At 41.7% G+C, this 26,616-nt stretch overlaps 1 protein-coding gene across 1 annotated transcript in view; it reads right to left on the bottom strand.

Moving 5' to 3' along the window:
* Nucleotides 1-26,616, bottom strand: part of LOC124721847 (vinculin) — a 302,703-nt gene that overhangs the window by 261,023 nt on the left and 15,064 nt on the right. Inside the window, exons 2-3 of the mRNA XM_047246978.1 lie at nt 10,861-10,968; nt 1,046-1,191 (exon numbers count right to left, since the gene is read on the bottom strand). Of these exons, the coding sequence (XP_047102934.1) occupies nt 1,046-1,191; nt 10,861-10,968 (254 nt within the window). The remainder of the gene's footprint in view (nt 1-1,045; nt 1,192-10,860; nt 10,969-26,616) is intronic.

The following is a 26,616-nucleotide window of genomic DNA, read 5'->3' as shown; positions in this document are numbered from 1 at the left end:
TGGTCCCATATAATTGTTAATGGAAGGTGAAGGCAGTGTTGGGAGCGAAACTGGAAATCAAGATCAAAATTGTGAACCAAGTCCAAGCACGGTCTGTGGACCATCCCACGGAAAGTCAGAGAATGTAAGAGATAGCTGAAGTGCAACACAGAGAGAGGAAGTAGTGTTACAAAGGCTGGGGCCCTGCAGTAGCCAAGTATGTACTCACCAATGAGTGGTTAGTCCCCTTGGGAGGAGGATGGGCGTGTAAAGTATGCTAATTACAAATTGTGACAAGTGGTAATAAACTCAAACTGATAATTATGGTAACTACTTCTACATTACTTCTGCATTATTTATAGAAAACCAGCTACTTTGAAAAAAGCAGCTGCTCTTCCTCCAAAAGTACTACTCAGCTTGGTTACTATCCAATAAGTTAAACGAAGCATTTTAACTTGACACAGACCACTACTAGGTGGCTATATAATGGCAAAAATCAGAATTATCTGATACAAATGCTGGAGCTAGGCAGATTTTACATTCCTAATGAGATATTCTTTTATTTGGTGTTTAAATAGTTGAGGATTTTCAACTTCCTGCCTGACGTACACTGGCCACTTGTTATAGACTTTTGCACCAGAATATAAAATTCCAATCTGAACCCTAGAAACGGATGCATAGCTTATACGAAAATTATTTCTGTTTCTAGTATTGTGTATGTGAACTGCTGAGTTCATCCTAAATCCACTCTTGTTACTAATCACAAATACTGTTACAGTATCTATACATTGACATGTAAATGTAAGAAACCCTGGGTCCCTGAAGACACTTCTGGAAGATGTTCAGTTTGCAACTTTACACAACATTATTATTGCACACTTCTGTAGACTAAACACTTTTTCATCTTATTTTCCAAGGCCCTAGAAGAGTATGCTAGATTTGAGTAAATGTATGCACAGTATGCTAACAATGTTGTCTGTAGGTCAACACAGTGATTGAGGTGCCTGAGTGCACAACAGGTCCATTAATATACTTTCTAAAAATGCACAATATAATGGAAAACTACCTTGCTGATCCACTCAATGGGTCCTGCTTGAGCATAGCAGATGCTTCCTCAAGCAGTTTTGATGCACCTTCTACTCTCATCAAAGCTGCTGGCATATCTTGCTTCAGAATTGGATCATCACTGCTGTTGATTGTTTCTCGTCCAACCTGAACATTCAATGGAAAATACAACTCTTCAAATTTTATACAAAATACAAAAACTTTATCAAATATTAAATAAATTTATATTAACTACCATCATTTTGTCTCAATGCATTTCTGTGTAACAATAGTGACAAAACCACCAATTCCAGTTTTTTTTATTATATTTTTTTTTATTTTTTTTATTAAATGAATACAACCGCTTACATTATAAGTCCCATTGGTCATGGACCCCTGCACACTATTATAAGTAATTACTAGGAAGCCTTACAATAAATACAGAAAATGTTTCACCAAATACAAACTTCACGAAATGAAACATATCCCTCCAGAACATTAGCAGCTGATATAAAAAAACAAACTGTTTTTCTGCTTGTGTTTCAACTCTAGCCCATTAGTTTCAATTTTTCTGTAATGTATAGTCAGGTGCTCTCCTTTCTAACTAAAACTGTTGCTATGTAGCCTTCTTGTAAATATAATCAATAGTATAATCCACTGTCATAATCATACTTTCCCATTTTGAACTTACGTATGACTATGACTAGGCCATCTACACGGATCAACCAGAATATTACGACCACCAATCTACTATCGATATAAACCTGTCCAGGTGATAGCAGTGTCACCTGGTTAGAAATGACTGCTAGTTAAACACACGCATGGTACATGTAGTATCAGTGAGCATAATGTCTGTGTGTAGAATGGGGAAGACACGTGATCTACCCAAGTTTAACCAATGGCAGATTGTGATGGCCTGGAGGCTAGGTACAAGCATTTCGGAAACTGTATGACTTGTTGGTGTTCAAAGAGTGCTGTGGTGAGTGTCTTCAACATATGACAATACCAAGGTGAAACCATGTGGAGACATCATGGGGTTCGGTGACCCCCCCCCCCCCCCCCCCCCCCCCGTCCTCATTGGAGATGTTGGATGCCATAGGCTGGGCAGACAGGTAAAACAGGACAGGTGGTGAACTGTGGCAGAATTAACATCAGACTTTAATGCTGGGCAGAATAAAAATGTGTCTGAACACACAGTGCACTTAACACTCCCAACAATGGGCCTCAGCAGCCGATGGCACAAGCATGTGCCAATGTTAACACCATGACCCCGGCAGCTATGACCGAAATGGGCATGTGATCATTGGCACTGGACATTGACGCTGTGGAAGAGCACTGCATGGTCTGATGAATCATGATACCTTCTTCTTCATGATGGCACGAAGCTGACATCATCCAGAGGAACAGCTCCTAGACCTGTGGGACCTGTGTGACGGAGACAAGCTGGCGACAGCTCCATTACACTCTGGGGAACATTCACGTGGTCGTCCATGGGTCCAGTGGATATCATACAAGGCACCATGATGGCCAAGGAGTATCGTACACTGGTAGCAAACCACATACACCCTTTCATGACAATCATGTGTCTTGACAGCAGTGGCATTTTTCAACAAGATAATGCACCATATCACAAGGCCAGGAGTGTGATGGAGTGGTTCAAGAAACATAGTGGCAAGTTCCAATTGATATGCTGGCCGCCGCCCCCCCCCCCCTCCCCTCCAACTCGCAAGATTTGAACCCGGTCAAACATATCTGGGGTAAACATGGCATCAAAGCTTACCGACCCCCCCACCCCACCCCACACGGAATTTACAGAAATTAGGTAACTTTTGTAATGGCCAATTGATCAAAACTGAGCAAAGTAGTAAGGAGCTACAGTTCAGTAGCATCCAGACTGCGGAAAATATGTTGAGTGCACTATTAACTGAGATGGAAAACACGCTAAAGTCAGAGATAGGATGTAATTCAACGGAATGCATGAAGCTGAATGGCAAGGTTAGAAGTGAGGAAATCAGAAAAAAAGTGCAATTTAGGAGCTGAATGTTCCATATTAGGAGAAAGCGATGTGTATGAATGTTAGCACCAAACAGATAATGTGGGTGAATGTGCAAGACTGAATGTAGCTGTTACTGAAGTGTTCACTGATTTGGGTCAAAATTCTATGGTTCAACAGGTAAAAGATATTTATTATGACAATGTTACTGATTTTATGATTAGTGCTGTCGATAATTTCATTTGTGATAATACTAAAGTGAGTCGTAGAAATGTTGGAGTTTACTGGGATGCAGAAAGTTCTGTAGTTATTGATGACGTTTTATAGTAGTGAAAAATGTTAATGAAGCAGACACATTTTAAATGATGCAATCAGATGCAGCAGATGGGAAAATGAAATTTGAAACTGTGAAACTAAGGGGATTACATGCTGTAACAGAAATTGTTAGAAAACATTGAGTAAGATGGCCGATACTGATGAAATAATGGAACTGGGAGATTTAGATGTAATGAATAATATGATGCAGGAATGATATAAAAACACAGGCAGGGGTAAGCTTGCTTATGAAGATTACAGTCAGAGGGACTGGGAAGAGTTTGCATCTGTGTCAGCAGATTATTGGAAAGTCAATAAATTCAAGTTTGCCTGTGAGTTACTACACAAAGACAGACAGAATAGGTAATAAAAGCAGACTTATAAGAAACTATTTGATGGTGATGTGAAACAGAGCCACTGGAGAAGGAAACTAGGATAGCTACCACACAGCCAGTAATTTAAAAGGAAAAGTTTTAAGAAATTCTCAATTACTCGTTAGTATGAATGCCTAATTAGGCAAGTCATGGGAAAAAGGAATAAGAAGAAGAAAACAAAGGCCAAGTTCGCCACTGAGGATCAAGGTTCAGTTAGAATTAAAAAAAAAAAAGTCTTTTTTCATCAGTCATACATGAGGGGTATTCAATAAATAGAAGATTGGTTTTATTCAGGATTTCAATACACCGTATTATTCCCCTCTCTTTTGGCTACAAAACCCTATTTTTCAACATAATCTCCAGTCCATGTTAGAGCCCTACACCGCCTTACTGTGAGGGCCTGTATGCCCACATGGTACCACCCTACTGGTCGATGTTCAAGCCAATGTCTTGCTGAATCAATAACCTCCCCATAATCCACTTAGTGCTTCCCATGGATTGCATCCTTCATTGGGTCAAACAGATGGGAGTTGGTAGGGGAAAGTTCTATGCTGTAGTGTGGATAAGGAAGAACAGTTCAATGAAGTTTTGTGAGGTCCTCTTGGGTCGGCAGACTTCAGTGAGGCCTTGCATTATCATGGAGGAGGGGAAGTTCATTTGAATTTTTTGTGGCGATGAACACTCCAAAGTCTTTTCTTCAATTTCCTGAGGGTAGCACAATACACTTGCAAGTTGATCATTCCCAAATGAGGCAGGACATCAAACAGAATAACCCCTTCAGAGTCTCAGAAGAGCATCACCATAACATTACTGGATGATGGTGCAGCTTTGAATTTTTTCTTTGGAGGAGAGGTGGTGTGGGACCACTCCATGGAGTGCTGTTTTGTTTCCAGTTTGAAGTGGTGAACCCACGTTTCTTCACCTGTGACAACATTCGACAAAAAATTGTCATGATCATCCCTGTAACATGCAAGAAATTCTGCACAGATGGTCCTTTGTTGCTCTTTATGGTATTCTGTTAGGCAGAGATGAACCCAGCAGGCATACGCCTTAGAGTACCCCAACTGGTGTACAAATGTGTCAGCACTAACAACAGATGTCCACTTGAGCAGCAAGGTGTTTCACTGTGATCCATTGATCACCTCGAATGAGAGTGTCTGCACATTCCAACATTGCAGAAGTCACAACTGTGTGCCATTCGGCATGTGAGAGACTAGACAGGTTTGCACAACCTTGATGTGATGATGACAAACACCATGCCCAACGACTCACTGTGCTTTTGTTCACTGCCAGGCACCTACGAATAACGGCAAAGCTCTGGTTTTTGATCAAAAGGAACTCAATGACAGCTCTCTGCATGAAATGCACCTCCATTACAGACACCATTTTGAAGGCCACACATTGTGCCACCCCTAGTGGAACTTCATGAAACTATAGGGGCTGAATAGGGAATATTCCATGATGAGTGGGAAAATTCCATGATGGCCCACAGCAAAGTCTACATTTTTTTCTGTCTGAGTAAAAAAAAATGTTGCATTACTTATGCATTACATACTGCATATCATAAATTGGCTAAAGATTTCTTTTAACTTTACCATGGCCCACACCAATGCCTATATAGATAATTTCTCCTCAGTCTACAAGACTGTTACGTTTAATAAATACTGGTGACTGGATGCAGCATGAAAGCTGAGAGGGTGATGAAATATTTTAGTAAAGACTGAACCTAAATGAATAATAATTAACAGTTTTTTATTATGTGTTTGGTTGACTGCAAATTTTATTGCTTTGCTTCACTTGGAAAGTCTATTGGGAATTTGGGGTGGGGGAGTAGTATTTAATGATTTAATGTCTTCATAATTTTATATGTGGTGATTATTTGTATATGTTATAGAGGTATATAGGATATGCTGATTACTAGGAAGTGAGAGTTGTCATGTGACCACTGTTGAAACCTGGGGAAGGGGAGTATTGTGTGTTGATCAAATGGATGTTAAATTTATTATCTGTCACAAAGTTAATGTTTACTCAAGTGTGTGTGTGTGTGTGGGGGGGGGGGGGAGGGGGGGGGGGGAAGTAGCATTGCTACATTTAGCTATGGCTAAACTAATGAATACACTGTGTTTATATGCAGTTACTTGTGTTACTCTACAACAGATTTCTTTTGTATGTGGCCAGTACATGAACAGGATATTTGAACATATCAGTACTTTCAGGAGATCAAATCTCGAGTTCAAGCACTGAAATGAGCATTCAGTTTTATGGCCCTAGCTTTTTTGTGCAATTTTCGATATTATTTATAATCAGAATTACTTTTGTACTGTATCAGTTTGTTTTCAATTTTATTGTTAGACTGAATGTGAAGGAAGAATGTGATGAGCGAGTGAGTTACAGACTAGATGATACTTTAGGCTCATTTGGAGCTGTCCAGGGTCAGAGCAAGGAAGATCACTGATGAGGTTTCGTGTTGTCGTGTTGGTGCTGTGTAATAAGAGAGCAGACTGAAGTATTTTGTGACAATGCACCCAGGAACTGAAGAAAATTTTAAGTTACTGTGATGTAAGAGGTTCAGCGAAAATTAAAAGTGAAGTTGTTTGACGGGTCTCTCCTGCTCTGTTACGAGTAATTTGTTATTGGCATCCCTACTATTTTAAGACTTTTTTACTACTACAACTGGAACCTCTTTTCTTTGTCCTTAATCCTTGTTCCTGTGACAATAACTTTCAAGACTAACCAGTAGTACCCATAATTATTTACTACACTCAGTTATAGATATATAAATGAAAATGTGCAGGGAAAATAAGACTCTCATGATTTTACTGAAGTACTCATATATGCTTCATGATCTAAAATTGATTATTGGTGGCATTTACATTTACCATGAACATTGCAGATCTGCTTTGCTGGACAGCCTACTTAGTAAATGCCACAGAATAAAACTGGACGCAGTATGCTGCTGACTTCCACAAACCTTTGAACTGACATACCCAGCCCATTATATGGGAATCTACAGATTAACACAGACTATGAGCTGCAGTGCTACTCAGCATTTTTCACATTAACAAACATTTCAAGAGGTAAAAGAAATGGAAAAGGAAAAACCACAAGGACTGATTAGGGGATCCAACCTGATATCTCTGGAGCATTAATGTGGCACTTTACCACAGAGCTACAACCATAAATAGTTTTAAGATGAAACTGTACTTTTATATTTTTGGTTTAATATTTTCATTGATAAGTGTCTTTAGCATATCATTACTATAAGTTTCTTATGAAAATTGCTTTATGTTTAAGTTTCTTATGAAAATTGCTTTATGTTTAGAATATATATTTGTTGCCTTGTGGTCCATAGTAACCCGTTCTTTTTTTTTTTTTTTTTTCCTACTCATTTTAATCCTATCAGTTTTTTGCAAGAGGAGGGATATGTATTGTGATGATATGGGGCACAACATTCTTGTAAATATAATCGCTAATAAACTATATAATCACAGATATATTTTACGCATAATAGGATATGGGATGCAATAACAAGAGGAAACGACGACACTACAAGGAAGTTTGGCTATTCACTGAGGGAGGATTTGCACAGACTGGTACACAAGCACTGACCATCGTAATAAGTCATATTTTCATTCCAAACACCCATTACTTTTGAGATGTGGGTAGTAGAACTTTACACTGCTTCACACAAATTAAAATAACAGCTTTACTTTTCCTTCTCATGTCATACAGCTGCATACACAATAATGCAATTTTTTCCATTTTCTAATTATATACTGGAAACTATCTTCTTCAAGCACAAGTTCTTTACAGATGACGCAAGGCTGTGTCTTGTGGTGCCCAAGAACCAATACAGAGAAAGCAGGCACCAAATGCCACACATGTGCCCATTATCTCCTTTCCTGTTCCACTCGCAAACAGAGCAAGGAAAAAATGACTGCTATATGCCTCCATATGAGCCATAATTTCTGATATCTTAACTTCGTGGTCTTTAAGCGCAATGTATGTTGGAGGCAGCAGAATCATTCTGCAGTCAGCTTCAAATGCCAGTTCTTTAAATTTTCACAGTAGTGTTCTTACTATTCTCAGCAGGTAGCTTATCGGCTTTAGCCCACACCAGACAAGTTAGGAGTGGCCTTGGAAAGAAGTTCTAGAAAATCGTTGTGCGATTTGGCACTTCAGACTGGTGTGGCAGTGGCATCTGCTCACAGAGCCCTCCACAATCTCAAACTGATAGCTTGAAACTAACAGTAGTGCACTGACTGACTAATTAAGATATTTTAACTATATGTATGTATTGCAACCCATTGAACTCATAGAGCAAATGATGTTGAAGTTCTGTAAAATCTTCTTCAGTTATGTGGCGATTGGAATATGTCTTCCTGATATTCGTTCTGCACAATGCCAGGCACCTTTGTTTATTTCATCATCATCATCTTCTTCTTCTTCTTCTTCTTCCTCTTTTTCCTTTTTTTTATACAGTGCAACTCATCTTTACAGTTTTTCCAGTTTTACATAATCTAAGTTTTCTATAATCTAATGTTAATACATTTCTTAAAGGAGATGGTACACTGTGGATCACTGCACTGCTAACTACTAACAGTGTAGTTAATTTACTATTTTCATGCATATCTGAAAGAATACACTGCTGATGAACCACAGCAGTATAAAATACTTTTTATACTTATTCACTAATTGTGACTTCCTTAACATCAGCTGTAACAGGTACAGATTGACTATGCAACAGTCACATATGGAGATTTGTGCCGGACTGTGACTTGAACCCAGATTTCCTGCTTGCTATGAGTGGTTGTCTTAACCACTTCGGCTACATGTGCACACTCCCTGGACTGACCTAAACCTGCATCCTGGCATGCGCATAGATAGCAGAAATGGTTATGGATTTAGGTCAGTTTGAGGAGTGTGCACAAATAACCAAAATGGTTCAGGCGACCCGCTTGCGATAAGTGGGGGAAATCTGGGTTTGAGTCCCAGTCCAACACAAGTTTTTCATATGTCATTTTTAAGTAGTAAATCTACACTTAATACATCTGGTGTCAAGAAAGTCACAGTCAGCAAATAAATTTTGAAAGTTAATCTACTATGATCTCTCACTACAAAATTGCAAATTTTTCGGCTTGAATTGTGTGGGCGAAGCCAACACTAAATTAAGTTTCGGATGTACAAGAAAAGTACTTTTCAGAACAATTCTAACTCACAGTCAAATGAATACTACAAGGTTAAAAATACCCAAAAGAAAATGTTACACTCTTTCTCACATGGCAGTCGTGGTTTCAACATTAATTGAGTATCTATTGTAAGTCACAGGGTATGGCTTGCAACATAAGCTGCAAAATCTGTCGTATGTATTTTGTACATATTCTATGACTGATGTCGAACTAAGACAGAGATGTTGCCAGCACCACTGATAATTTCACAATACCAATACAACCATCTTAACGGTACTGTTAAAATGAAATGTTAAAAGCACATTATGCTATCCCTATACAGTTTCATATGCCTGTGAAACCCCATAATACTGGATGACTTTTGGCTAGTACTGCCCACATAGTGAAATTCCTGTTGTGATTTCAACCTCTTGATCTTGGCTCCGGATCAATCACACAGGACCTACAATATACATATGAAAGATGAGTAGAGTATACAGTACCTTACAACAGGGTACCAATTTAATGATAATTTGGTGCTGACTTATGAAAAAGACTTGAACAGTTCCTTTTGACAACTTTAAACCCAATGGTATGCTTGTAGCAATGAGCCATAGGTTGTATAACTCTTTGCACTGTAACAGACGAAGCTATAAAGATAGCAGTTCAGAAAATAGTTTTCATATATATATATAAAACAAAGATGATGTGACTTACCAAATGAAAGTGCTGGCAGGTCGACAGACACACAAACAAACACAAACATACACACAAAATTCAAGCTTTCGCAACAAATTGTTGCCTCATCAGGAAAGAGGGGGAAGGAGAGGGAAAGACGGAAGGATGTGGGTTTTAAGGGAGAGGGTAAGGAGTCATTCCAATCCCGGGAGCGGAAAGACTTACCTTAGGGGGAAAAAAAGGACGGGTATACACTCGCACACACACACTTATCCATCCACACATATACAGACACAAGCAGACCCTTTCTCTCCCTTAAAACCCACACACACACACACACACACACACACACACACACACACACACACATATATATATGGGGAAACATTCCATGCGGGAAAAATATATTTAAAAACAAAGATGATGTGACTTACCATACGAAAGCACTGGCAGGTCGATAGAAACACAAACACAAACATACACATACATGTATCTGTCTGTTTGTGTTTCTATCGACCTGCCAGCCCTTTCGTATGGTAAGTCACATCATCTTTGTTTTTTTTATATATATATATATATATATATATATATATATATATATATATATATACACATACATGCAGGAAAAATATATCTAAGAACAAAGATGATGTGACTTACCTTACGAAAGTGCTGGCAGGTCGATAGACACACAAACAAACAGAATCACACACAGAAAATTCTAGCTTTCGCAACAAACGGTTGCTTCATCAGGAAAGAGGAAAGGAGAGGGAAAGACGAAAGGATGTGGATTTTAAGGGAGAGGGTAAGGAGTCATTCCAATCCCGGGAGCGGAAAGACTTACCTTAGGGGGCAGAAAGGACAGGTATACACTCGCACACACGCACATATCCATCCGCACATACACAGACACAAACAGACTTTACAAATGTCTGCTTGTGTCTGGGTATGTGCGGATGGATATGTGCGTGTGTGCGAGTGTATACATGTCCTTTTTGCCCCCTAAGGTAAGTCTTTCCGCTCCCGGGATTGGAATGACTCCTTACCCTCTCCCTTAAAACCCACATCCTTTCATCTTTCCCTCTCCTTTCCTCTTTCCTGATGAAGCAACCGTTTGTTGCGAAAGCTAGAATTTTGTGTGTATGATTCTGTTTGTTTGTGTGTCTATCGACCTGCCAGCGCTTTCGTATGGTAAGTCACATCATCTTTGTTATATACACAGACACTGTCACATCATCAAAATAAAGAAATTATTTTCACTTGATATTTAGATATACCACGGTCTGTGAGTAACAACAAAACATTTTACCTTGACTAAATTAGCAACAGCACGACTAACAGCCATTACAGGCCGTTCAAGATCAGGCATAGGATTGCCATCTTCTGCTTCTTCATGAAGGATCACCAAACGTGACACCTGCAAAAATAGTTCAAGGTACAATACAAGAATAATTTCTAACATGCAAGTTTTATAACAAACACTAAAGTGTGTATGGTGAAACATTTTAATCTGCATTCCACATCAACAATTGTCTTATTAAGAAATGAATGATATTAGGAACATATATAGAAAATTATTCTCATCCTATAGAAGATATTCCTTCTACAAGAGATTCACAAAATAGAATTTTTGAATGCAATGAACTAAATACATCTGCTTGCAGCGGTTCTGGAACATAAATTGCAGTATGTGAGAAACATTTGTATCCTAACACTACTTTATGTAATATAAATCAATGAAACCACATCTTTGCATACACGCAATAATAAACGGATAACAATCTTAAGGCAATGCCTATATTTAAAAGGAACCCATTATTCTTTCAGTGTGAGGCCTGGTGGTCTAGTGGTAAAATGAGTGCCTGGAAACCAAGAGGTCACAGGATAAAATCCTGGTTGGGCCATGGATTTTTCAGTCTATGTTTTAACCTAGTCAGCAGTTCGCAGTGACGCAAGAAGTCACCAGGAAGGACATTCGGTTTGGATTCCATGTTAAACGGAAGTCTACTTTCCCAGTTGGATAACTGTGGTAGGTTAGAGTCAAACAAGTCAGCAATGTGATGTACAAATGAAAGACCTGCACCACACCACTGAGCCAAATGAAATTACTATTCTTTTTTCAATTAAATTTTCACCTTTTCACTATGTGAGTACAGTGAAACTGACTAGATGGACTGTAGTAGTATGTATCAATTAAAAACAATAATGAATTCATGCTGTGAGGTAATCTTTTTTAGGAAGACACTTCACACATTTAAAGGTAGTACACAAACAAGATGAAAGTTATGTCATAACATTTGTGGAAATTGTACAATGAGTGGAGCACACTAATTCACTGAAGAGAGTAAAAAAGGGTCATGGTAAAATGATACTCTGCATACATAACACAGCTGAGGCACGATCACTCTTACCATGACAATCTGTAAATGGTATTATACAACGCATTTTGGCGTATCACTTATTTGGGTGGATGCTGTAAAATTGTTAAATATAAATAGTTAAACATACAAATAACTATATAGCAGCTTCAAATCATCATAAAACTCATTTCCCACAAATAAAAATATTTGGGATACTTCTAAAATCTAAAAGATATGAATTAATTGGGAAGCACTCTTAGGGTGTTTGCAGACGATGCTGTCCTTTACTGTCTACTAATGTTATCAGTGGATCAAAACTGCAATTTGATTTTACAAACATATTTAAATGGTGTGAAAAGTCACAACTGGTCCTAAACAATAAAAAGTGTGAGGTACATAACAAGAGTAATATATAAAACACTTTGGTCACACAATAAACCACAAATATTTAAAGGTTGTTGATTCAACCAAATACCTACAGATTACAACTACAAACAACTTAAATTGGAGCCATCCCATAAAATATGTTGTTGAGGGGGGGGGGGGGGAGGGGCTAACCAAAGACTGTGTTTTACTGGCAGAACACTTAGAAGATACTACAAACCTAATACAGAAACAGCTTATACTGTTATTGTTGTTGTGGTCTTCAGTCCTGAGACTGATTTGATGCAGCTCTCCATGCTACTCTATCCTGTGCAAGCTTCTTCATCTCCCAGTACCTATTGCAACCTACATCCTTCTGAATCTGCTTAGTGTATTCATCTCTTGGTCTCCCTCTACGATTTTTACCCTCCACGCTGCCCTCCAATACTAAATTGGTGATCCCTTGATGCCTCAGAACATGTCCTACCAACCGATCCCTTCTTCTGGTCAAGTTGTGCCACAAACTTCTCTTCTCCCCAATCCTATTCAATACTTCCTCATTAGTTATGTGACCTACCCATCTAATCTTCAGCATTCTTCTGTAGCACCATGTTTCGAAAGCTTCTATTCTCTTCTTGTCCAAACTATTTATCGTCCATGTTTCACTTCCATACATGGCTACACTCCATACGAATACTTTCAGAAATGACTTCCTGACACTTAAATCAATACATTTTTCACCCACTTCTTATTCGAGAGTGGAACGATTGAGAAATAGCCTGAAACTGGTTCTATGAGCCTTTTACTGAATACATCAAGTGTGAGATTTCAAATTTTTTACTTATTCCATACCTTAGACAACCATTTTGCTTAGTTTATCCATATTTGTCATGTTACTGGCAGAGAGTATCAGTGAACACAATAATTTTACCTATAAACTTCATTTCCGCCAATGCTTATGTAAATTCTTTAATAACTAAACCAGTTTTGAATAACTAGTCATTATCAGCAACCCATAAATACTTCTTGGCTGATGGCTGTCAGAGAGTGCTAGTTGTCAACATTTCCATGAAGCTCCTACTAGAGGACTGGTATTCTCATAAGAGACTCATGGAAATGCCTACCTCCAGCATGCTCTGATGCAGTCATCGGCCTACTAGAGGACTGGTACTTTGTTAGCAACTCAAAGTGGAAGATGTCCTTTGTTGGCGCTAAATAATTTTTGCCATTTTGAATGGGATAAACTGACACAACAGTGTCCATCTGCCACACACTGGTGTAGAAGGTGTCGTAAATTCAGCCAAGTAGAAGAAAAAACTATGCATTTCACATGTACATTTATATTTATAAGCTGAATTCCAGTTTTTCGTTTGTGTGAGACCATTTGTGCCACACAGGTGCGTATCAAAATTCTGGTTTTAATATTTTACTTTTCATGTCTTTTTTTCATTATCCTTCACTGAATGTGTCAAGGCTTGTGTGTACTGTGATATGTTGTGTATTTTTGAAAGTTCGTGAGCACCGCACAAAGTTTGTACTACACAGTCAGCTGATGAAAAACTTCTCTGTTTCCTGCCTGATTGCAGTGTTAAAGTCCTGCGATGTTTCAAAGAGCGTCATACTCATAATCTTCTGTTGAAGTGTCGAGATATCGCAGATGTAATATTTATACTAGCCGTGTGCCCCCCTCCACCTGGCTCCAGGCAGTTGGTTACTGTCTGACCAGTGGGCAGAGAGTGTGTGAGGTTGCTGCGGTGGGAGTAGCATGTGCTGATTCATATCTTTGTCTGGGGATTCAGGCTGAGTCTTGCGAGATGGGCAGTGCTGGGCTCACTCTCGTCATATTGCTGCTAATGCAGCAATCCATGCTTTTCTGAGCTACTATCCTTTGTCTCTGTTGACCAGATTCTAGTGAATCTGTATTTCAGTGGCTTCTTTTATTATGCTGTCCCAATAGCCAATTGCTCGGCTTACCACAATGGTATTTTGAAAGTCAAAGGTGTGGTCTTCCTTGATGCATGCTCTACTTAAGTGAAGACAACCAGTCTCCTCTATTTTCATAGCGAACACAATGTTTTTATGGATGCTGTTAAGGTGGTCCAGAAACTCATCCAGTGACTGGTCCAGAAACTCATCCAGTGACTGGTCCAGAAACTCATCCAGTGACTGACTGCTGTGCTCCCACACCGCAAAAGTATTGTCTACATAGTGGAAGAAGTGTTTGGATTTCTGATGAGTGACATGAAGGGCCACCTCCTCACAGTATTCCATACAGAGATTTGCCACCCCTGGAGCTAATGGGATTCATATGTCGACAGTGATGTTGTGGTATGAAAGTTTGGCAGATAGGCACTGGATGAGTTTCTGGCCCACCTTAACACCCTCCATCAAAACATAGCTTCCACTACAAGTAGAGGAGCACGGTTGTCTCCCTAACTTGGACATACCAGTAAAGAAGAAGATGGCATTCAGTACACAGTAGGAAGACTCATACAGACCTCTACCTGCATGCAAAAAGCTGCCACCATCCAGTGCAATGGCAACAATGCTGACCACCCTGGTACATATGGTACATAGAGAAGGGGGGGGGGGGGGGGTTTGCAATGAAGAATGCCTCTCAGTCAAACAATGCTACCTGAAGGCATCGAAGAGAGAAGACGTAACAAACTGGGAGGAGAAAGAAGAAAAGAGACTTGAGACTGATCTCAGACAAAGCTGCGAGCCTGTTTGAACAATCCGATGTAAAAACCGTCTTCAGACCACTACTGAAGCCAGAACAGTGGCTTAGTTCTGTGAAAGACCAATTTAAACAAAGTACTTGAGATTTACAGCATCACTTGCGAACGTGGCCAACAATACACTGGGCAAATACAACTCTGTATTTCAAAATGCTAGAAGGAGTACATCAGATGTGTGACTGGGACACACAGAAAAATCAGTGATAGCAGACCATGCATCAAGAAAGACAACACTTTGGACTTTCAGAACACCAATAAGATGTTATACTGAGCAACTGGCTATGGGTACAGGATCATAAAAGAATCAATTAAAATATTGATTCATGGGATTCTAGTCAACAGGGACAAAGGATACCATCTGAATGCAGCACATAATACCATGTTAACGGCAATATGATGGGAGCTTGCTCAGCCTCATCCATCTCGCAATGTGCAGCCTTAATGCCCAGAGATGTGAATGCACACCCGCTACCCCATTCACAGTAACCACACTTCCTCCCCGCCCACTGGCTGGACATCCAGAACCAGGTGGACGGGGGTCAAAACACTACCATAGATATTACAGCATCCACAATATCTCAACACTTACCAGAATATGAGGAATATGAAAACATTTTGAAAAGTTGTGGTACTTTAACACTACCACTCGACTCGAAACCCAAAAAGCTTCTCATCAATAGCATAGGCAGGGAGTGAGTGCATTCCCATTTCATTATTTGCAAATTGTGTTTGTGCTTCTTATAAATTTTGGCACCAGTATCCTAATTCTCATATCACAGAAAAGATGAGTGAAACAGATACGGGTGTCAGTGGCATGGAGAAACAGGTGAACTCACTAAAATTGAATAAAACTCTAGAGATTGATGGAATATGGAGTAAATGCAGGGCTAGGTCCCTGTATCATTGGCCTCTCCTGTTTCCGGCATGATGCATGCACCTTGTGGGTTGCCGCTCTGTACGCTGCAGGCGCTACTCCTTCGGAGACAGTTAGACATCATGCCAAAACTTTGTGTTATCGCATTCAATGCTAACTGTAAACATTCTACTTACAGTCTCAACACTAGCAAGCACCATTAGGGACTGCTACCATCAAAAGTGTGCGCACCAACTACAGTGGCACTTGTATCAGTGACTGTCTTCTGTGAGCAGATCAAATGTTCCTCCGCCGTGGTATACTTAAGCTGTGACAAATGTTCCAGTGGACAGCTGCAGTCGCAGCTCCACTCCAGGGCCACTTGTGCCAGTTGCCTACAGCATTCCGTCCGTTGGGGCCTCCACCCACCTATGCACTATGCTATATCGCTCCGCTTCGTCACCCAAAAGCCACCAGCACCTTCCCTGGCACCCAGTGCTATCGTGGAGTTGTCCAGCATCGATTATGTCATGACACAGGTCACAAGAGACTCTTGGCTTTGCCACACTCATACTAGATTGATGATCATTTCTGTCACTGTTATCTTTTGTGTAACTTTACTTCCCTGTTGTGTGGCTACAATAAATGTCAAACTAACTGTAGAAACATTAATTATCTGTGTCCAATACAGACTATTGTCCAAACTATGGACATAAAAGAATTCCTATCAGATTTGTAATGCCTCACTAATTTTAAGCATTACTGGATGAGAAGCAGCTTGACTGCAGCTATATGCGAGACCTGCAGGCAGGCGAGGAAGTACTGACATGTAACTCCACAAGTGAGCCTGTTTGCACACCAGGGCCAAGCCGCACAGTCATTGTGACACGGCAGACTGGCCACACAGCTACAAACCAGCCAGCAGAGTATTTCTACAGCACTGAGACACGAAGGTGTTGAGCTGTATGTGCCTAGAAGCAATGTTGTGGTACAACAAGCATGCTATTAATCACTATAAATACCTTCGATTCCAGCAGCACTGTGTGCAGTCTGGCAGCATCCTCTAAGACATTGAATTCACACAACTCCCCATCATGCTACGTGTCAGCCAGCAGTCGACATCAGTCTGGGCAGCCAGCTCCACCAGACAAGGTCAAGGTTCTGGTCCACACCCACGGACTTAGAACAACACAACAGATGATCCATTGCCAGGCACCACAACGGCAGCAACCTCCTGCCTAGCAGGGCAGTGGTTCACAGTCAGGGTGGTACTGCTGCTATCCTTACACACCAGGGCCAGCTTCTAACCTGGGAGTGATAGATACCTACGAGAAGTCAGTGGATGTTCGCATCGTGGGCAATGCTCATTATGGGCCACATAGTGCTAACTCAAGCACGTGCTTGCCGAGTGGGGTAAACAGTGTCAGCAAAGCAGGATGCAGACATCAAATGTTCATCCTGCTGCCGTGACCTTCCGATGTCAACGGCACAACATGTGGACCACACACCTAGAGAGGGCGTATCCAGGAGCATTGCAGCACTTCAACATTGTAGCTCAAAACTACGTAAAATATATTATATTTTGCAGTGGGGTTTTCCTAGCCACGCACCACACCTTGCCAGAACCACCACCTCTACACCATAGCAGGCCCGCTCACCATGGGTTCCTATAGCAGTATTTTGATATCAGCGGACCTCACCAGGCACAGCTTCCATGCAGCACGGCTTCACAATCACATTGCACAGTTTTGTTAAACAGTGGAGTAAGTGAGCACACTATTCATTTTTGTGGATGTTTTCCCTGTTTCATATGTACAGCACATGGAGTCTAAATGAGTGATGCACGGGGATTGAAGGGTTACGTTGGTGCAGCCAGGGGAACTGGCTAATCTTTTGCAGTTCCTTGGTAATACAAAGGAGCATTATTAACAACCTGTGAGATGTGGTTAATGTAAATTTCCAGGGCATTTCATGGAGTTAGTAGCAGTAGCAGTACCAGTCGTTTGTGTTAACTATCACCGATACAGGCATGTAGCTACTCAGTGCACATAATTAATATGGATGATAAGATATAAGAGTTAAGTGTGTGAGAATCATAAGGCCTGAATGTGAGTGAATTCTGTGTTCCTTACAGTGAATTGGAGATTAACCCTCCAGTCGTGGACAACGTGAACATGTCCATTCTGCTCTTTCCAGATAATTTTGCGCACCTTGCTGTTACTGCATCAGAGGCAATTTCTGCTCTGATTCCATGTCGGAAATTGTGATTTTTGCGTTGAATAATTTTCTGTTGCTCTGGAACAGAGTAGGCTATTTTCCAACAAAATATTTTTCTGTTGCTCTGGAACATCAGAGGTTGCGATTTTCCTGTCTGAAACATTGGGTGCTGGGTTTTACATGTTCTCCAGCCTCACTCACATACATATACACATGCCTTCTCAAGCCAGCAATTTTGTAATCTTATTCCCAATCTTGTTTATGGAATCTTGCTTTAATATGTACAACATTTGGAACAATTATGAATAAGTTTATTCTGCTTTTATAATGTTGAATGCAATTTTTGCATTTCCCGCATTATTTACATTAACTGTCAATTAAATATCAACTCTAAATCAAGGTGTTGTTTTCCTGTTACGATCCTTTAATTCTATTTGTACAACTATTTTAATTATTGAATAAAAATGCCCCATGATTTTGTACAGAAAAATTAGAAAATTCCCTGCAGTTACAGTATTAAGGTTCCACAATGGCTGATTCTCAAATACAGGGTGTCATTAGTCGGGAGGCAGACCAAGCATTGATTAATGAAATGGCACAATGGAGAGGATGTAATACCGACTTGTGTAATAGGCTAGCAGCTGCAGATGAAGAGCTGGAGTTGGCTCAGCAACCTACTCCTTTATTAGATCCAGCCACAGGTACTTTGATCATGCCCTTCTCCAGAAAGTCAAGTGGCAGCGTAATGTTTTTGTAAGTTACAAGTGTTGTTGATAACTTATTTCATAGCAAATCAGTGTCTGTGATTCACAGTTATTGCCAAAGAATCGATCACCCCAAATGTCAGTGTACATCAATGCAAATAAATGTACATTTCTCAGAATTTTTGGAGGTTACCATTGACCTGCACATAAATCAGTTCACAGTAAATCAGTGTTTGTGATTTAGTTACTGTAGTACATATTGTAACGAACATATTGTGTTACATCTAGTTTTCCCTTTCACACGGAGTAATACTATCTACATTTATCATAAATTAACTCTATTTTCAAGTTTTTTAGCGAATATTCGAGAAGATCACTGACAGTGGAGCTGCGTTGTGGCTGGTGCAGTGTCTTACGAGACAGTGAACAAATGACTTTAAACTAAGCCTGATACCTGTTGAGGTAAAAACAAATTAATTCTCTATAAAAATTAAAGCAAATACACAAAATGAGCCTTCTGATAAGGCAATAGAAAAACCTGTGGTAAAAATTACTAGTTTTCTAAAACTTTTTGAGGTTGATTATAGTCGCTATCCTTTCCTGTTGATGCTATATCCTTTGTAGGAAGTGTGGGTCTGTCACTACTCGTTCACTTTACTGCGAGAGGTGTGTCAATGGTACATCTAGGCATCATATACAGGAGAGACAGGAACCAGGGAGGGCTCACAGGGTGTTATAGTGATACCCTAATCTAACAAGTTCAAGGTGCTGTCTTTCAGTGAAACTGAGCCAGTGGGATTCACTTGACCTCTTTTGGTGAAACCTGCTGCCTCAAGAAGAGGCAAATGCTAAAGGGTAGGGTCTATTAATTGTAGGCAGTTCAAACATATGGAGAATAATGGTACCACCTAGGGAAATGGCAGAAAGGGAGATGAAGGAACATTAGGTGCTCTAAGTGTGTTTTTGCCTGGGGGTGACATTCAACATGTTGAAGAAGCTTTTCCAACAGCCATTGAGGGAACAGGGTGCAGCCAACTGCAGATTGTGATTCATGATGGAAATAATAATGACTGTCATCTAGGCTCTGAGGTCACATGTGTAGCATTCTAGCAACTGGTAGAGAATACCAACCTCGATCACAGAGGTTAACGATATTTACAATTAGTAGCACTGTCCCCAGAACAGATCGTAGCCCCCTGGTTCTAACTCAAGTGGAAGGCTTGGAACAGAGACTTCAAAGATTCTGTGACAAGCTAGGCTGTGACTTCCTGGACTCGTCTTGTAGGGTTGAGAACCACAGGGTCCAACTAAATGGGTCAGGTGAGCAGTACACATTGGGCTGCTACCCAAGTAGCTGACTGTGTGTGGGGTGCACACAAGGGTTTTTTAAGATTAGGCTACTCTCCATCCAGTCCAAATAATGACAGCTGAAGGATATCCCAAAACTCCCACAGGGAAGAATATTAAAATTCTAATAGTTAACTGCCGAAGCATTTGCAGCAGAATGCCAGAGTTTGAAGCATTCCTGAAAAACAGTGAAGCTCACATAACACTTGGCACAGAAAGCTGGTTGAAAGTTGGAATTGATAGCAGTGAAACTACTAACGAAAATTTAAGTGTATGTCGAAACGATAGTCAAGTGAGAAATGGAGGTGGTGTATTTGCCCTAGTAGAGAAGAAACTCAAATCCAACACAATTAGAGATTGCAGCTGCATGCGAGATTGTTTGGGCACGACTTTGTATTAGGGGAGGGCATAAACTGGTAACTGGATCCTATTGTCCACCAAACTAAACTCATAATATAACCAAAAACTTTAGAAAAAACCTCAGTTTACTTGTACACAAGTTCCCCAAACATACTGTAATCATTGAAGGAGACTTTAATCATCCAAAAATCAGTTGGGAAAATTACAGTTTTGTTAGTGGTGGGCATGACAAGATATCCAGTGAAACATTACTAAATCCCTTCTCTGAAAATTACCTAGAACAGACATTTGGGAACACCATTCATGATGGAAATATATTAGATCTAATGGTAACAAACAGACATGACCTCTTTCAGGATGCCCACATAGAAACTGGTATCAGTGACCATGATGTGGTTGTGGCAACAATGACTACTGACGTACAAAGGAGAATTAAAACAAGCAAAGAGATATATACATTCAGTATACTAAATAGAAAAGCAGTACAGTCGTATCTTAACTTGAAACATTCAGCACAGGACAGGAGCATGTAGAGCAACTATGCTCAAGTTTAAAAGAATAGTTGATGATGTACTGCATAGATATTTACCCAGCAGAACAGTTTATAATGGGAGGTACTCTGAATAGTATACAGTCACCGTAAAGAAACTTCTAAAGGACAGAGACTACTGCATAACAAGTGTAAAACAATGCATATAGCCAGAGAGACACTGAATGTAAACAATGGAAAGTCCAGATTGGACAATCACCAGTTAAAAAACAGACAGACTCTTACTCACTGTAAATATGACACGTTGGGTTGCAGATAGGTCAAAGAAAAGGCTGTTACACACTAGGCTTTCTGCCAAATTCTCCTCCAGAAAAGGAAATAAAACCACACTCACATTCACACAAGCAGATACACCTCATTCACACATGACTGCTATCTCAGGCTGCTATAGCCAGACTGAAACTGTTGCATTGAATGAAAGCAGCAACTGACAGTGGGTCAGGGAATGGGGACAGAAAGCACAGTAAGGTTGGGGGGGGGGGGGGTGCTGTCTGATGGAGCATACAGAGACCAGACAGAGGCAGGACAAGGCTGCCAGGAGAAGCATCAGGAGGCTATGAGGGAGGAAAGGAGGCCTGTGAGCAGAAAAGACTGGTGGGTGCATTGGCAGAGAGCAAGCACAATGAGAAAGAAGTGACATGAATCAGGAGGAGCTTATAGGACAGAGGGAGCGGAAACTGTTGTATGGAGGGTGTGGGGCGTTGGGACAGTAGGTTATCGTAGGTTGAGGCCGGGATAATTTCGAGAGTGGAGAATGTATTGTAAGGGTAGATTCCATTTGTGCTGTTCAGGGAAGTTAGTGGTTGAAGGGAAGATACTGATGGACTGGGTTTTGAAGGTGCCATTAAAATCAAGTGTGTTATGTTCTGCTGCATGTTGTGCCATAGGGTGGTCTACTTTGCTCTTGGCCACAGTTCAGCAGTAGCCACTCATCCTGGTGGACAATTGGTTGCTCACCATAGCAATATAAAAAGCTGTGAAATGATTGCAGCAAAGTTGGTATATGACATGGTTGCTTTCATAGGTGGCCCTGCCTCTGATGGGGTAGGATAAGCCTGTGAGAGAACTGAAATGGGAAGTGGTGGGTGGGTGGATTGGGCAGAACTTGTAACTGGATCCTCCACAGGGATATGACCCATATGGTGTGGAGCTGCGATTCGCAGTGGCATAAGGATGATGTGGAGGTTGGGTGGATGACGAAACACCACTTTAGGAGGGCTGGAAAGGATCTTGGTTAGAATGTCCCTTGTTTCAGGGCATGAGTGGCTGGTTATTGAGGGTGGTGGGAGGGTTGTGGGTGTGTGGGGATATGGCAAGGGAAATCTATTTTGTGAACCTGTGAAGGCCTTTCTAAGACCTTCAGCATACTTGCCAAGGGACTTCTTGTCACTGCAGATACGCCATTTCTGGCTGGCCTGTCCGTATGTGAGAGGGATTTTTTGGTGTGGAAGAGATGGCAGCTGTCAAAATACAGGCCTTGTTGAGGGTTGGTGGGTTTAATGTGGACAGAGGTGAGAATGGAGCCATCGAGAGGAAGGGGTCAACATCACGAAAGGTGGCATGCTAGATTGAGGACAAACTGGTGAAGCAGATGGAAGAAAAAGTGTTGAGGGTGTGAAGGAATGAGGATAGGTGTATTGGCCCTCAGGCCATATCATGAAGGTATCATCAATGACCCTGAACTAGACCAGGGATTTGGGGTTGCGGGAGGCTAGGAAGGTTTCCACTAGATGGCCTATAAACAGGTTGGCATAGGAGGGTACCATGCAGGTGCATATGGCTGTGCAGCGGGTTTGTCTGTATACCTTCCCTTCAAAGGAGAAGTAGTTGTGTGTTAAGATAAATTTAGTAAGGTGTTTGAGGAATCAGGTGGTGGGTTTGGAGACTGAAGGACACTGGGAAGGGCAGTGTTCAACTGCGGCAAGAACACAGGCATGAGGTATGTTGGTGTATAGGGAAATGGCGTCAACAATAATGAACAGGGATACAGGTGGTATAGGGGTGGGCATGGTGGAGAGTCAGTGAAGGAATTGGTTGGTATCTTTCACATGGGAGGCTAGAGTTTGGGCAATTGGTTCAAGATGTTGGTCAATAAATGCCGAAATTCTTTCAGCAACAATGGGGTTGTTGGTGTTGGGGCTTTTGGGGAGCATGTAGAAGGTGGATGTGCAGGATGTCATGGGGTTGAGGAAGGAAATGGATTCAGGGGCAAGATTCTGCAAAGGGCCTAAGGCTTTAAGCAGTAATTGGAGGTTATTTTGGATTTCTGGGATGTGATCACACTGGCAGAGTTTAGAGATTGAGTCACAATTGGAAAATGCTTTCTGTCAAGTAGTCACTGTGATCCATAGAGATAGTATTGGAACCTTTGTCTCCAGGTAGATAATTAAGTCAGGATCTGTTCTGAGGCTACGTATGACTGTCCTTTCTTCTTTTGTAAGTCTGATATTAGGAAGGAACTTGGGCAAGGGTGGAGAGGCCAAGCTGGAGGTGAGGATTTCCTGGAAGATGACTGGGGGGAGGGGGGGGGATGGCGGCATGATCAACAATCCGGGTTGGATGGTGGTATGAAGTGGGACATGCAGGCTCCAGTGTTGGGATTAGGCTGGCTTTTGTTGGAGTGATTAGTGGCAAAGAAAAGTTTCCATTGCAGAGGTTTGAAGAAGGATAGTAGGTCGTAGGCCAGTCCAACATTGTTAATTTTAGGTGTAGGGCTGAAACTGAGACTTTTGGATAAGATTGAAACTTCTATGGAGCTGAAGATTTTGGTGCAAAGGTTGACACCAGTGTTCTGGGATTGTTACAGCTCTGGATTTGGTGGAGTGTTGGCGGGGAGTTTTGAGGGGGTGGCCCTTATTGACCAACACATCCTAGAAATTGCTCAAAAATCTAGCCTTCCACATCAAAGACACCAACAACTCCCTTCACCAACTCTCTACCATCCCCAGCCCTTTACCTCTTGGATCCCTACTTGTCACTGTTGACGCAACCTCCCTGTACACAAACATCCCTCAGGCCCATGGTCCTGTCGCTATTTAACACTCTCTCTCCAAATACCTTTAAGACTCCAAACCTATTACTTCATCTCTCATACATCTTATTAACTTTATCCTAATGCACAAGTGCTTCTGCTACGAAGGGAATCTGCGGCACAGCCATGTGGCACCCTCTTATGCCAACCTGTTTATAGGCCACCTAGAGGAAACCTTCCTAGCCTCCCACAAAGCCAAAAACCCTGGTCTGGTTCAGGTACATTCATAATATCTTCATTATCTGGCCTCAGGGCCAACACACACTATCCTCATTCCTTCACCACCTCAACACTTTCCTTCACACGCACTTCAGCTGGTCCTCCATAACACAGCGTACTACTTCCCTGAACATTAACCAGCTCATCTCTCATGGCTTCATCCACAACTCTGTTCACATTAAACCCACCAACCACCAACAGTGCCTGCAGTTTGACAGCTTCCAATCCCTTCCACACCTAAAAATTGCTTACCACACAGCCTGGCAACCTGAAGATGGTGTATCTGCACTGACAAGAACTCCCTTGGCCAGTATGCTGAAAGTCTCACAAAGGCCTTCATAGGTATGCACTACTCCCTAGACCTAGTCTACAAACAGATTTCCTGTTCTGTATCCCAAACACCCCCAATCCTCCCACCATCCTTCAGAACCAGTTACAAGAGGATCACCCCTTTCATCACCCACTATCACCACGTACTATAACAACTGAACCACACACCCTTTTGTCAGGGCTTTGATTATCTCTCACCATGCCCTGAAATAAGGGATATCCTATCCGAGATCCTTCCCACCCCTTTTTAAAGTGGTGGTCCACCTCCCAGTCCTTCCCTATGCCATCCCCAAACACAACCCCTTGCCACAGTGATCAGATCCCTGCGGAAGACCCAGGTGCAAGACCTGCTCAATCCATCCAACCATCACTTACTATTCCAATCCTGTCACAGGTTTATCCTACCCCATCAGCAGCTGGGCCACCTGTGAAAGGAGCCTTGTCATATACCAACTGTGCTGCAAACACTGCACAGCTTTTTATGTAGCAACCAGGTGTCCACCAGAATGAATGGTCACTGCCAGACTGTTGACAAGAACAAAATTGAGCACCCAGTGCACAACATGCAGTTGAACAGAAAATGCTTGTTTTTAATGGCCGATTTACAACCCCGGCTGTCTGGATCCTCCCCTCCACCATCAACTTTTCTGAACTACAGCAGATGAGAGTTATCCTTACAAAACATTCTCCACTACTGAAATTATCCCAGCCTCAACCAATGATAACCTACTGTCCCCACTTCCTTCCACCTAACAGTTTTTGCACTCTCTGTCCTGTAACTTCCTCCTCCCAATTCACGTCCCCCTCACCTTCATTTTGCTCTGTCCCTACCAATGCATCCACTAGTCTTTTCTGCTCCCTCCCCCCCCACCCCTCCAGCCCTCCGGCCAGTCCGTTGGCAGCCTTGTCCTGCCACCTTCTAGTCCCTGTACTCCCTGACAGTGGTCCTCCTCTCTCCCCCCAACCTGTACTCTGCTTTCATTCCCCCCCTCTCTGCCCCACTCCAAACTGCCTCTTTTGTTCAGTGCAATAGTAGGCAATATGGCTACAGTGGCTAGAGTGGGAAGGGGGAAGGGGAGGGGGGGGAGGGGGGAGAGTGGAAGGGGGGAGGGGGGAGAGTGGAAGGGGTGGGGGTGGGGGAGAGTGGAAGGGGGTGGGGGGAGGGGGGAGGGGGGAGGGGGGAGAGTGGAAGGGGGTGGGGGGGTGGGGGAGAGTGGAAGGTGGTGGGGGAGGGGGGGGGAGAGTGGGGAGAGGGAGAGGAGAGGAGGAGGGAGGGGGGAGGGGAGAGGGGGGGAGAGGGAGAGAGAGAGGAGAGAGAGAGAGAGAGAGAGAGAGAGAGAGAGGGGGGGGGAGAAGGGGAGAAGAGAGAGAGAATGCGCATATTTATTTTTCCCTTTCTTTTCTGTAGAAGGCTTTGGCCTAAAGCTTAATGTCTAGTGCTCTTTTCTTTATGCCCTGCCTGCAACTCAACATTTCATCTTTACAGTGAGTAGCAATCTATCCTTTTCATAATGCTAAATGAAACTCTTTTCGTTGTGAAGAGAGAAATGCATTGAAGCCTACCATAGCACAATACTGTCCAAATGATCTTTCAAATTCCCTGAGAAATTCCGATCCTATGTAAAGGCTGTTAGTGGCACAAAGTTAGTGACCAGTCACATGCAAATGAAACGGGAACTGAAATAGGGGGCAGGCAAAGCAAAAGTTGAAATGCTTAAGTCCATTTTCAAAGGCTTCTTTACAAAGAACAACTTACAAAAATTGCCAGAATTTAATACTCGTAGTGCTAAAAAGATAGGCCCCTAAAAGAGTTATTGTCACAATGTTGAGGACAGCTGAAATCATTAAAACTGAACAAAGGCTTTCAGGACCCAATGAAACTCCTATCATTTTCTATACTGAATTAGCTGAGTTAGCCCCTCTTTCTAACTATAATCTACCATAGATACCTCGAATAAAAAAACCCTCTCCAGTAGTTGGAAGAAGGCACAGG

This window comes from Schistocerca piceifrons, chromosome X, assembly GCF_021461385.2.
Source record: "Schistocerca piceifrons isolate TAMUIC-IGC-003096 chromosome X, iqSchPice1.1, whole genome shotgun sequence".
NCBI classification, from domain to species: domain Eukaryota; kingdom Metazoa; phylum Arthropoda; class Insecta; order Orthoptera; family Acrididae; genus Schistocerca; species Schistocerca piceifrons.
Note: the sequence above shows the minus strand (reverse complement) of the source record. Positions and strands in the feature narration are given on the sequence as shown.